This window comes from Megascapheus bottae, chromosome 23 (genome assembly GCF_031878675.1).
Source record: "Megascapheus bottae isolate mThoBot1 chromosome 23, mThoBot2.hap1, whole genome shotgun sequence".
In the NCBI taxonomy this organism is placed as follows: Eukaryota; Metazoa; Chordata; class Mammalia; order Rodentia; family Geomyidae; genus Megascapheus; species Megascapheus bottae.
The window spans coordinates 8,069,316-8,083,743 of NC_143531.1; the positions used below are offsets into that span (position 1 = coordinate 8,069,316).

Below are 14,428 nucleotides of genomic sequence, written 5' to 3' on the forward strand. Positions count from 1 at the left end.
TCCCCCAATCCATATTTGTCCTAACATCAGTTTTACTTGATACTATTTGATGGGGGGGGGGGCGGGGTACGATATAAAAGGAAAAATGTAAAACTCAAAGGTGCCATCTTGTGGTGGGTCTGGCAGTTCAGGGGAAAAAAAAAAATTCAATTTGGGATGTAAGAGCCCAAAATATGTGGAAGCGAAAAATCCGTTTTTCTGATACTTGTTCTGTTGGCTGGAAAAGTATTTGCAGAATGTTAATTAGCTCATTTATTTTTTATTGCGTTTTCTATATATGTAATAATGTCTTTTTCTTTTCCCACAGTGTGGTATCACTGTTACTGTGTGAGATAACTTGATCATGCCTGTTTCCCTTGGTCGTTAGAGAATATTTGGACAGTGATTCCAGTCTCCACTCAAGAGATTATTGAGACGTTTTGATTTTTTTTTTGGTCGGAATTGCACAATTCTGTGCCTTTTTAACTTAAGATGATATAAATAATTGAACACATACTGATTAGTTTTTGGATTTGACTGGTTTGTATTGTCAGAAGAAACAATGGGAAGCCAAGAATTTATTGTAAGTATTACACATTTTCAGATTTTCGCCAAGCGTGGTGGCTCAACACCTGTAATTCTAGCTACTCAGGAGACTGAGATCTTAGGATCAAGGTTCCAAGCCAGCCTGGCAAAAAAGGACCTGAGACTCTTATTTCCAATTAACCTGTAGAAAACAGAAAGTGGAGCTTGGTTCAAGGGTAGGGTTGTAGAGCTCAGTTAAAATTCCCAGGCACAGAGGTATGGCTTAGCCTTGAGCTGTAGAGCTCAGGTCAAATTCAAGCGCTATAACCCTCCCTCCCCCCCCCCAAAAACCCAACAGATTTTCTCCCCTTTTCCTGCTTTCTCTAATGTATTGCTACTATGACCACATTTATCAAAACAAAAAGAACAAGCAATATACTCAGTAAAATTTGAATTTCTGAGAAATAACAGGCAGTGTTCCTGATAAGGCATTATGTTTTATTTGACAATCTTATAATGTAATACATTTTATCTCACAATCCTTCCTCTTTCTTGCTAGTCTTAATTTTTGTACCAAGCATTTTTTAAATCCTTGTGAGGCATGAGATCAAGAAATATTTTTTTTTTTTCTTGGAGAGCTGACATGAGGCAGGCTGGCTTGGAACTGTGATTCTTTTATGTAGCAGGGACTGTTGTTATGAATCATAGTTCCTAGCTTTTATTTATTTATTTTTTTGAGATAGTTGTCATCACCTTGACCCTGTTAACATCAAACTTGTAATCCTCCTGCATCTGCCTTCTGAGTAGCTGGAATGATAAGTATGCACTACCATACTTGACTTTTCGGAAAAAAAAAAAAAATTTAAAGCCCTAACAACAGTTAGACAAATCATTGAAAAAAAGTGACATTGCTATGGATTTTTTTTTTGGTCAGTCCTATGCGTAAGCTCTGAGCACTATCATTGGATTTTCTCAAAGCTAGAACTCTACCACTTGAGCCTCAGCACCACTTTTGGCTTTTTTCTATGTATGTGGTACCGAGGAATCAAACCCGGGTCTTCGTGCATGCTAGGCAAGCACTCTACCACTAGGCCAAACTCCCGGCCCCTGGATTTTTTTTAATTTTTTAATTTCTTTCTCATTTGGTGTAGATGTCACCTGGGTTCTCACATTTGCTTCTCCTCTCAAATTGTTATTCAGTCTGGCACCATTACACACTTATAATCCTGGGAAGCTATTCTTCACCTGAAGAAAGGAGAGCAGAAAGGCAAAAACACCATGAGCTCACAGATACCTGTGGAAGTAATTTTTTTTTTTTTTTTGGAAGTGGTTTTGATGTTCACAGGTGTGGTCTGGACTACATTTTGATGACTAACTGTAAATCGTAAGTTTTTGGTAATCCAGTAAGTTTTTTTTCCCTTTAAGTAGTTGACTTGGAAGTATATGATTAATTTTGGTGCTCCATTTTTTTTTTTCTTTCTTTTTTTGCCAGTCCTGGGCTTGAGCTCTGGGCCTGAGCACTGTCCTTGGGTTTTCTCAAGGCTAGAGCTCTACCATTTGAGCCTCAGCACCACTTCAGGCTTTTTTCTACATATGTGGTACCAAGGAATTTGAACCAGGATCTTCATGCATGCTAGGCAAGCACTCTACCACTAGGCCAAACTCCCGACCCATAATTTTATTTTTAATGCCTTTTTTACATTTTCCTGTCTCTGTGTGTGTGTTTAGCTACTACTCCGTTAGCTGTCCACTTTATTATTCTCTCCCTCTCTCTCTCTCTCTCTCTCTCTCTCTCTTTTGGTGGGGGTGCTGGGAATTGAACTCAGGGCTTCACACAAGCAATAAACTGCTCATAAAAAGCTGCAAGGAGTGTTGTGGCTAAAGTGGTAGCCTTGAATACAAAGAAACTCGGACAGCTCCCAGGTGCTGAGTTCATAGTCCCAGGACTGGCTAAAAACAAAACAAAATAAAAAAGATGTCTTACCTGATGCTGGTGGCTTATAACTGTAACTGTAGCTACTCAAGAGGTTCAGATCTGAGGAGCAAAGTTCAAAGCCAACCTGGATAGGAATGATGTTGGGTCTCTTATCACCAGTTTGTCCTCAAAAAGCTGAAAGTGGAGTTGTAGTTGAAGTGGTAGAGCTCCAGCTATTAGCGATAAAGTTAATGGACAGTGCCCATGTTCCCTGAGTTTAAGCCCAGTTCTGGCATACACATTGCATGTACACGTGTGTGCACACACATGCATGCACATACACACACACAGTGTCTTAAATATTTCCTATAGGTAGAAGGGCATATAAAAAGTTACATTGAATGTATATAAATAAAAACTATTTTTTTGCTTTTGTACTTTTGGAAATAAGGTCCTGTATACTCATCAAAAGACAAAGAAGTCAAAAGTGTGGCAAGATGGGATTCTGAAGGTCACTCATGTAGGAAACAAGGTAAGTGCAAAGCCACCAGTTACAGAGTCTAAGAGCTAGGACCTTGCTTTTCTAGCCATTAAAAGGTTAGTCATGTTTACACTAACATGATATTAAAAATTTTAAATTTGTATTGATTAAACATTGTCGAGTATTTAATGTACCATGCATAATGCCTTTTTTCCCCCCCGTCAGTAAAAACGCTTTATTTTCATTTGTTTGAAGGCTTGGGTGAGGCAACAGGATGATTGGTTAAGAAATTGCCCAGGCTCAAGGGTAGAGCTCTGAAAAGTCCAAGGACAGTGCTCAGGCCCTGAGTTCAAGGCCCACAACTGGCCAAAAAAAAAAAAACCCTGGAGGCTTGAGTCTGTTTTGGTTGTTTTAGTCATCATGACCACACCTCAAGATAGGGTTTTATCCTGGCTGCTACAAGCAGCTTCTCACACACAAGCTGTGGACACTTCTAGTGTTTAATACAAAACAAAAACTACCACTGGTGGTGTCAACTTCAGTGCCTTTTGTAAATCACTTTTAATTTTCCTGAATTTACTTTTTGAGAATATACAATGATTATATAGGCATAAGACATATTTTTTTCTTTATAAATGCTTTGAATTTAAATGTGTTTTTTAAAAGCTTATTTTATATGAGACATAGGTTAGAATTCCAAAGTTTGTTACACAAAATATTTTCATTTGCACATGAGATCAAGGTGTAAAGCAAGCAGCATAGTTTGTTCTTAAAACTACAACGTTCCAAAAAGCGCTTTTGTCTTCAGAAGGTAATCGAAACACAAATATAATTTTCAGTGCTGCTGTTTTCTCAGAAGTCTTACCATATTGTCCCAGTATGTTGTCAATCCTCAGAGAACAATTAAAGTACTCTTTTGACCTGCCCCCCCCAAAAAAGAAAAAAAAAAGTTGCCCAGGGGCTGAAGAGAGAGTACAGATTGAAGCCCTGATGCTAGGCATTGCAGAAAGACCCTCAAAGATGGTGCCCAATGCTTAGAGGATATCAGCAGCCTACCTAGGAGAGGAATTATTGGGTCCTATGGTAACTTGAGGGTTAATCTTGTCTAGCGTGTCCAACTTTTCAAGAGTGGTGAAAAGCCCAACACTAAAGGGACTAATAGAGAAAATACACAGAGAAATAACTAAGCTTCTCTTTTTTCCTCTAATCCTTATATTCAACAAGATTTCATTATGCGTCTTAAACAATTATCCTATCCCCAGTGCTAAATTCTTTGTTTCAGGTGCTGGTCATTCTCAATGCTCACCCCAAATATACCGTCACAGTATCTCTGCATTAGGATGGTGCTCCTTTGGCCCCTCTACTGCATTCTAATTCTGTTTGTTGTCTTCTCGTTTCTATTCTAGAGTCCTGCTGGTAGAAATTAAGTTCTTGATATACAATAAATATTTGACACAGATGTACTTTCAGATGCAAGTCAAACAGAATGGATAATTCTTTCATTGCATGATTTACTTGAATAGCGTGTACGTGTGTGTGTGTGTGTGTGTGTGTGTGTGTGTGTGTGTGAGTGTGAGTGTGAATATGACAGTGCTAAGATTTGAACTGAGGACCTAATAATTTTGTTGCTTAGCCTTTTTACTTAAAGTTGGAACTTTACCACTTCATCTGTGCCTCTATTTCCGGCTTTTTGCTGGTTAGTGGTATGAGTCTTGAATTTGTCTTTCCAGGATGATTTCAATATGCAGTCCTCAGATCTCAGCTTTCTGAATAGCTAGGATTACAGGTGTGTAACACCAGCTCCTGGCTTATATGATAAATTTTTATTGTTTTCTGATCCTTTTTTCTAACATTTTGTTTTAACACAGGCAACTTTATATGATGACAGAGGAACATGTCTGGAAAGTGTGTTTCTTAGGTGCCTTGAGGTATTTTATTGTTTACCTTATTTTTAAGTTATAATTAAAGTTTTTCTTTAAGTATTGCTTTGTGAATACAAATAGTGTAGTCATGATATGAAGCTAACAATTATAGCCAATAACTGTGTATTTATTATAAATAGATTGTATGTTCAAAGCTTTTATATATCATTTAATCTTGTCAGGATTTTTTTTTTTAAGATTGGGAGTACTAGCCAAGCAGGGTGGCTCACGCATGTAATCCTAGCTACAAAGGAGGCTGAGATCTGAGGATCAAGGTTCAAAGCCAGCCTGGGCACAAAAGGTCCTGAGACTCTTATCTCCAATTAATGTCTAGAAAATGGGAAGTGGAGCTTGGCTCAAGGGTAGAGTTCAAGCCCCATGACCCACAAAAAAAAAGAATAGATTATTATAGTTGATTGGGGACAAACACTTCCTAATTCACCTAACTTCTTTGTGTCTACTCTTCAATGATAGTCTTTTTAAGGATAGTTATATGATTAAAATAACTAGATGTAAACAAAGTGCTTGGGAGTTTCGTGCACTGATTTAAAATGTGTTAAAATCCATATTATTATCATCATTGTGTGGACTTTTGACCATGGTATGTGATCCAATTTGAATTTTGTATGACATTAACTATATTTACCCTTTTATATTTATGAAAAGAGGGTCTAAGAAGAGACAAATTATCTTAGTAGATGTTTAATTGGTTTGAACTGCTTTTTTTTTTTCTTTTGGCCAGTCCTGCTCTTGAGCTCAGGGCCTGAGCACTGTCCTTTGACTTTCTCAAGGCTAGAGCTCTACCACTTGAGCCTCAGCACCTCTTCTGGCTTTTTTCTATGTATGTGGTACTGAGGAATAGAACCTGGGTCTTCGTGCTAGGCAAGCACTCTACCACTACGCTAAACTCCCAGCCCTGAACTGCTTAAAAAAGCAGTCTGATAAAGATTTTTGTATACTTTAAAATTAGATTGGTAATCTTATTTTTATGTTGCAGAGAAGTGGTGACAAGTGCTATATAGTCATTAAAAGTAATTATTATGCTTTTTTTGGACTATGTCTATTCACACATCTGAAATAATTTAAATTTAATTGTAGTAGTTACAAACTTTTGGTTCACATTGTTTATAAGGACAAAATTAATTGCATTTTTTTTTTTTTTTTTTTGGTGCTAGTCCTAGGGCTTGAACTGAGGGCCTGTGTGCTGTCTCTGAACTCTTTTGCTCAAGGCTAGAGCTCTGTCACTTGAATCACATCTCTGCTTCTGGCTTTTGGGTACCTGGTTTGAGATAAGATAGTCTCATGGACTTTCCTGCCCAGGCTAGCTTTGAACTGTGATCCTCAGATCTCAGTCTCCAAAGTAGACAGGATTAAAAGTGTGAACCACCAGCACCACCATGTGACAAAAAGCCTTACAAAGAACTATACATATATACGTGAATATATGAATAAACTAGAGAAATTAGTTACGGTATTACTGTAATTTTTTTGCTTGTTAGTTAACTAGTACAAAATAATAAGTAAGAATTCAATAATTCTTTCCTTCATTTAACAAGTATTTATTATCTTTTAAAATTTAGCTGAAACCTGGAGATGACTTGGAAAGTGATCGCTACTTAATCACAGTTGAGGAGGTTAAAATTGCTGAGAACAGAGCAGTTAAACAGGATGTTGTTGAAACACCAGAGCCAAATTCAAGGAAGATAGTATCTTCTAGCCGCTCTCTTGGATGTCAGCCTGCTGGTTTAAAAAGGAAATTCACTGTAAGTGCAAAATAATATATCAGTATATACTTATGAAATCATTTGAAAAGGTTTTTTTTTTTTGTTTTTTATGGTCCTCTCTCATTAAAAGGTTACTTTAGGGGCTGGGAGTTTGGCCTAGTGGTAGAGTACTTGCCTAGCATGCATGAAGATCTGGGTTCAATTCCTCGGTACTACATACATAGAAAAAAAAGCCAAAAGTGGTAGAGCTCTAGCTTTGAGAAAGTCCAAGGACAGTGCTCAGGCCCTGAGCTCAAGCCCAGGACTAGGGAAAAAAGAAAAAGTTTACTTCATAGTTTATTTTGGTAGCAAGGTAATAAACTATAGTCAGACCTATTCATATATTTTCATTTAGCAAGCTTTCAATATTATTTCCTTGCCTTCACTATTTTCTTTGTCAATAGTAATATAGCAATTATTTTACTATTTTTAGGGTTATCAAAGACCACATCAAGTCCCAAAGAAAGTGGTTGTTCCAGAAAATGCTGCATTGGCTCAAACACTGGAGGCTGAGAAACCCCATCTTCCTTTTTTTCCTTCATTCTCAAGCACACTTCCTTTGTTTTCTACTGTTGGCAAGAAAGATATAAATAATATGCCAACAGTCCCTGAGAACATTATCACTTCCAAGAACATAGAAAGAAAAAGCACAACTTGTTCATCATTTGTGTCTACTTCATCCTTCAACATTGACCCAGGACTGCTAAGTGAAGATAATGTTTGCTCTTCTAGTGTTTCTAAAAGTAACCATTCAGACTCTCTACTATTGACCAATGAACCTGTAAGTGGAAAAAGTTTGGTACCACACTATGAAGTTTCACAGACCATCAGAAGCAAAGCACAGATATTAGCTCTTCTGAAGCCCAAATCAAATCAAATGCATAAAGACCTAAATATTGAGATTACAGGACATTTTCCTCAAGTAGAACCAAAAGGAAGTTCTGAAAAAATTCCTAATACATTGAAGTACTTACATCAACTGGAAAACAATGCACAGACAAAAGGCACAGGACCTCTACACCATGAGAAACCATCAGAAAATACTATGAGACATAAAAGCCGTTGGGCCATATATCTACCCTCACAGACTTGTACTGTAGCTGATAGTGATATAGAATCCCAGGAAGGTGATATAAATTTGACCAACTTTATGGCACAAAAGAACCTACAGACCTTTGAAGCATGCCCTGAAAATGAAAAAAAGTATCAGGAAGACAACCATGACCAGTTTTCGAATCAGGAAGAAAAATTGGAATCTCCATTCTGTAAAAGCAGCAATTTACTAGTTAGTTGTAACAGTGCAGAAAATGATAACTTACTATTGGTACCTGATACTCAAAAAAGTAGTAAAATATCTCTTAATCCTAACAAAGTGTGTATAAAAGAACCAGTTTGCCTTAGAGAAAAGGTAGGTAATGCACATGGACCAATAGAACAAGACTATCAGCCAGTGTCACCTCTGTCCAAATCAGAACATCTTCAGGGTGAACCTTTTCTACGTAACAACAACTCTAGTCTCTCTGATGCCACTGCAGACATGTTTTCTGAATGTCAAACTAATAATGAAAGTCTGAATGCTGTTTGTGAACCTTCACAACCATCCATAGAGGTAACTTTTAATTTAAGCAATTTTGAGATCAGTGACACTGATGAGGAATCACTGGAAAGCAACACACATTCCCAGCGTTCAGAGCAGGGAGAAAAGGAAATTTTGGTTACTGATGGCAAGTCATGTGTTCAAAAGAGTTGTAGGGCTATAAACTGTCAAGAAATTGGTAGTGAACATGTGCCTCTCATAACAGCTATTAGTGACAAACCTATGGAGACACTACCTAGAAAAGAGCCTCTGTTATCAGAGTTTTGTGATAGAATTTGTGTGGGTTTTGACACTGGATCTTGTAAAGACAGAAACACTGGACAAGCAATAGAGGAACAGGATGGCGACACCTTAAGCAATTTTGACTTGTCCTCAGAGTGGGATGTTGATTATGCACATGTGGATAACAAGAGATGTGCTGATAACCCTATCCCCCAGATTAGAATGGACTGTTGTGCTTCACCATTGAATAAACCTAAGAGTTTAAATAGGAGCTTACATATTCCTCATTTTTCAAACATAGTCACTAATCAGGTTCCCAAAGACAATGATGTATTTTCAGAAGATGCTCACTCTCATCCTCCTAGTTTGGAAAGAGACTTAGACAACAACGAAGATGAGTATTTAACACCAATCTCTAATATTGACGATAGCTTCAAACTATTAAATACCAGTCAGGATCACTCTGAATATATTGCCTTTGATAAATCAAAAACTCAAGGTTTTAATTCTTTATTTTGCCCTTTGAGAAAAAGTCATCCTATCGCTGAAGAGACTGAGGCATGTATTCCAGAATCTGAAGATTTGAAAAGGATTATAAGTTCACCTCAGGACTGTATTACAGTTCAAACCACAAGGGAAAGCACACACTCCTGGAGTAACTCTAGAGATGGTTCGGAACTTTCTGGAGTAGTAAAGAACTTTTCCCTTTTAAAATCACTATCTGAACATAGTACAGCTTTAGAAAGCTTAGAAATATTTCAAAAGAAAGATGCTACCTTTGAGCAACAAGGAATTGGGCAAATATCTGACCCAGATAGCAGACCAAAAGGTTAGAATGCCATGTTTGTTTTAGATTGTCTTTGTATCTCAAAAGAGGAATAGATAATTAATGACTGCCACAATAAAAATACATATTATGTTATTTATATCGTTTCAGTTTTAGAAATGTTTAAACCTTAGAAAACTACCATATATTCCATGGATAAGGCTGTTTCATTCTCTCCATTACAGCTAGGAAAGTATTTACTTCAGTTTCACAAACTCAACTAAAGGAGGATTCTCAGCAGGTACTTGTATATTTTCTTCTAAGCATCTATTTAATTTTGATATGCGAGTTCTGTGATTTATAGTAGCATGCCAATATTTTAGAAAGTCCAAGCTTTTTTGATTCAGATACTTAACATTGTGGCATTGTTTGGCTACAAGAAGAAAATTCCTAACACTTCTGATTACTATTGTTAAAACAAAAACAGTAAGTACTTGGTCCGGAGTTTGGCCTAGTGATAGAGTGCTTGCCTCGCATGCACAAAGACCTGGTTTCAATTTCTGGGTACCACATACACAGAAAAAGCTGGAAGTGGTGCTGTGGCTTATGTGGTGTAGTTCTACCCTTGTGAAAGCTCAAGGACAGTGCTCATGCCCTGAGTTCATGTCCAGGACTGGCAAAACTCAAAAACAAAAAGTAAGCACTTGTTTCCTAGTAACTTAGTAAGCATTTTATTTTAAAATAAGCACAACTATTAATTGAATGTTGGCCCCCATTGGAAACTGCACAACTTCTGAAAGCATGGAGCAGATTAAACGATACTACCTGATTCTTCTATATTAATTTTCTCAAAATAATAGTCTTTATCGAAGACCTTCCATTGACATTGAACTATCTTTCGTGTCCCCTAAGAATTGGGTAGCACTGTTTCTTTAGAGATAAACATCTTGAAGAGCCCCTGTTATGGGTTTCTAGTGAACTTTATTGTATAGTTTGAGAACCATGATAACAGTTTTAGAAGTAATAATACTGATTAGAATGAGTTGGAATTCTAGAAAAAAAATCACAGTAGTATTTGTGTTAAGTTTTCTTTTTTTTTTTTTTTTTTTTGTGATAGCGCTTGAACTCTGAGCCTGGGTGTTGTCCTTCAGCTCTTCAGCTCAAGCTCTACCACTTGAACCACAGTGCCACTTCCTATTTTCTGATGGTTAATTGGGAATAAGAGTCTCATGGACTTTTTATGCCTGGGCTGTCTTTGAACCATGATCCTCAGATCTCAGCCTCCTGAGTAGCTAGGATTACAGGCATGAGCCACTGGCACGCAGCGATACTGTTAAGTTTTTCTGGAGAGAAAGTTATTATATGACACTCTCCTGTAGAAGATACATTTGGAGGAAAAGTGAAATATTTGCCTTTATTTTGAATCTTTATTTTCCACATTACTAGACCATTTCTCCCTTTTAGTAATCTTGGTATCTTCTTGTGTTTGCTGATTTTTGCCATGTAGCCCTGACCTTGAGCTCATGATTCTCCTGTGTGGTGCTAGCTTTTTCACTAAAGGCTAGCACACTACCACTTTGTCACAACTTCACTTCTAGCCTTTTGCTGGTTAATTGGAGATTAGACTATCATGGCCTTCCCTGTCTGTTCTGTCTTCAGATCTCAGCCTCTTGAGTAGTAATTAGGATTACAGGTGTAAGCACCAGTGCCCTGTGAGAATATTCTTTAAATATAGAAAACAGTGGAGGGAGAGGGGCCGGGAGTTTGGCCTAGTGGTTAAAGTGCTTGCCTAGCATGCATGAAGACCCGGGTTCAATTCCTTGGTACCACATACATAGAAAAAAGCCGGAAGTGGTGCTGAGGCTCAAGTGGTAGAGCTCTAGCCTTGAGAAAGTCCAAGGACAGTGCTCAGGCCCTGAGCTCAAGCCCAGGACTGGCAAAAAAAAAAAAAAAAGAAAACAGTGGAGGGAGAGAAAGTTAAACTTTTACTACTAACTATTGCTAATATTTCCACCTTTTTTGTGCTTATATAAAACCAATATAGTTTAATTGTGGTGTACTTGTTTGTAACTTTTCCCTTTAATAGCATATTATCTTATATCATAAAGAACTCTCCTTAAACCTTTAAAGGTTACTAATGATTCTACCCATTTTGTGGATAGCTTATGCTTTGAACAAATAGTTCCATATTTCTGGACATCTGGATTGTTTTTAGTGTATTGAGGTTATAAATAATACTTCAGTAAATGTTTTGTCATGTAGTCATTGTACTTCGTTTTTCCCTAGATTCTATTACCAGAAGTAGAGATAATTACTTGAAAGACTAGGAACAGGACTGGAATATTTGCTCAGTGGCATAGCTAACTAGCCTAGCATGTGGAGTGTCCTGGGTTCAATGCCCAGTATCAAAAAAGAACAGGCAAAAAAAAAAAAAATACAGTTAAAAAAGAAATATTAGGAACAGCTTTCAATGTTTCTTAATATTGTCAAATTTAAATTGCCTTACTCCTGCCACACACCCCAGTCTTGGAGCTTGCACTCAGGGCCTGGGCAATGTCCCCGAGTTTGTTTTACTCAGGACTAGCACTCTACAACTTGAGCCACAGCACCACTTCTGCTTTTTTTCTATTTATATGGTGCTGAGCATTTGAACCCAGGGTTTCGTGCGTGCTAGGCAAGCACTCTACTACTAAGCCACATAAACAGCCCATCTAATATGATATAGTTATACATTTAATATTTTATTTAATGGAAGGATTTTCTCTCTTTAACATTTTGTTAAGTGAAAACAATACCTTACCAAAATTTTACTTATTTTTTATTTTTATGGCTTTTCTGGTGTTTGTACTTAGGGACTCAGGTTTACTTAGCAGCTTGCTAGGCTAAGGCTCTACTTGAACCATGTCTACAGGCCTGCTTATTCATGGCTATTTTGGAACCCAAGTCTTGGGGACTTCTCTGCCAGAGCTTCTTTGAACTGTGATCCTCCAGATCTTAGCCTCCGCTGCTAAAAACATTTGACATTTTAGTTTTCTGTCTGTCTGTCTGTCTATCTGTCTTTTTCTTTTTTGGTTGGTTGTAAGGCTTGAACTCAGGGCTTGGAAGCTCCTTTTGTTCAAGAATAGAGCACCACCACTTTGAGCCATAGTACCACTTCCTAGTTTTCATGGCTTGCTAGTAATAATGTTCTGATATTACTAATAGAAATTCATATTTTTATTTTGTGGTTTATTATATTTATATTAATATTCTTTCTAAGATGCTCCAAGAAAATGAAGTTGAACCAAGTGAACTACTTCAGCCTCTGCGAGTGAGTTTATTTGCACAGAGATATATAGCCTCAATTTTCAAACTCATTTGTACTTAATTAACTTTGGTTTAGATTAGCTTGCTGTCTGCCCAGCAGACCTCAATTTTCAGATCTCAGCCCCCTGAGTGTTATAGGTATGAGCCATAAACACCCAGCTCAATATTTTCTCCTTTGACTTCATATTAATGTTTATTTTGAGGCCTAGGGATTGGATCCAGGCTATTAAAACCTTGTTCGGGGGTAGAACTCCAGACTTTGTACCTATTATACCACTTGAGGCACATCTCTATTCCCTTTTTGGTCTAGTTATTTTTCTGGATAAGGTCTTACTGTTTTTTCCACAGTGGACCTTAAACTGTGATCCTCTTCTGCATGTTGGGATTATAGGTGCACAATACCATGACCAACTTTGAATTCATTTTTGAGACAGGGTCTTGCTAAGTAAGCCAGACTGTTCTCAAGCTTCCATACTAGTTTCAGCCTCATAAGTGTTGTGATTTCAAGTATACATCACTGTGTTTGGCTTAATTAATTTTTTTTGGTTTTTTTTTTTGTTTTTTTTTATTAGAGAATTTATTAACGTTGATTTTTATATCATGTTTTAAATGACAAGTTTAACAAACAAGGGTTCAAGGAGGGAATCTCTGTTTACAATCACTGGGACTTAGTATTTAGAACACTTAATTCATTTTTAATTAATACATAAAAATTGTATGTTTAGGGATGGGAGTTTGGTCTAGTGTTAGAGTGCTTGCCTAGTATACACGAAGACCTGAGTTTGATTTCTTGGTACCACTACATAGAAAAAGCCAGAATTGGTGCTTTCAAAGATCATGAGAAAGGGTATCAATGTATGTGAATTAAGGCACCTCCTATCTGGCAAATACAATATAACCCTTCTATTAATTACAATAAAAAATATATGAAAAAAAAGATCAAGCTTACCATTAACTTACCTGTTTTCTCATCAGAATCATGAGTTGCCTGCAGAACTATTATAATAAGCTAGATAATGTACTGATATTTTATTCTAGTTCTTTCCCTTGGGAAGTAAAGAAGATATTGCATTTCAAGCAGCTATTCCTAAAGAAATAAAAGGAAAAGTATGTGATCCTAAGGTAAATATATGGTTTGCCTACTTAATCTTTGGACACGCATGTGTGTGTGTGTGCATGTTTCAACACAGGCATTAAGAGTTTTCAGTCAGAAAATTAGCATAAGAACTTTAAGAGCCACCCCCTTCAGTTCTGAGGGAATCCAGAGCTATATCACCATCTGAAGAAAAACTATTTCAAAATTCTTCTACCTTTTTTTTTTTTTTTTGCCAGTCCTGGGCTTGAGCTCAGGGCCTGAGCACTGTCCTTGGACTTTCTCAAGGCTTAGCACTTGAGCCTCAGCACCACTTCCAGCTTTTTTCAATGTATGGGGTACCGAGGAATCGAACCCGGGTCTTTGTGTATGCTAGGCAAGCACTCTACCACCAGGCCAAACTCCCGGCCCCATACCTTTTTTTTTTTTTTTTAAGAATTTATTAACATTGATTTTTACATCATATTTCAAATGACATGTTTAACAAGTATTCAAGAAGGGAATCTAGATACAATCACTGGCACTTAGTTTTTAGAACATAATCAAAATTAGGGTAAGGGTTTATATATCATAGATAAATATTAAACTATGTAATAAAACATGCCTATAGAGTCATAGGTTTTATGTCTATGTCGTGTTTATCTCCAATATCATGTCCATAGCATTGGGTGTACAAAATTGAGTCCTTTATACTCAAGTACTGCTACATGTTCCACATTAAAAACTGAGGCAACAGATGAGTTTATAAATGGTGATTCTGTTTTTTCTTTTCTTTTTTTTTTTTCTTTCTTTTTTTAGCTAATCCTGGGCTTGAACTCAAGGCCTGAGCACTATCCTTGGGTTTTCTCACTTGAGCCAC

At 37.1% G+C, this 14,428-nt stretch overlaps 1 protein-coding gene across 1 annotated transcript in view; it reads left to right on the forward strand.

Annotated features, from left to right (window-relative positions):
* The first annotated feature begins 336 nt into the window (after window positions 1–336).
* Zgrf1 (zinc finger GRF-type containing 1) overlaps window positions 337–14,428 on the forward strand; it is a 44,434-nt gene continuing 30,342 nt past the window's right edge. Inside the window, 7 exon segments of the mRNA XM_090356673.1 lie at window positions 337–562; window positions 2,871–2,951; window positions 4,769–4,828; window positions 6,403–6,585; window positions 7,019–9,233; window positions 9,416–9,471; window positions 13,515–13,598. Of these exon segments, the coding sequence (XP_090212799.1) occupies window positions 542–562; window positions 2,871–2,951; window positions 4,769–4,828; window positions 6,403–6,585; window positions 7,019–9,233; window positions 9,416–9,471; window positions 13,515–13,598 (2,700 nt within the window). The 5' untranslated portion in view covers window positions 337–541.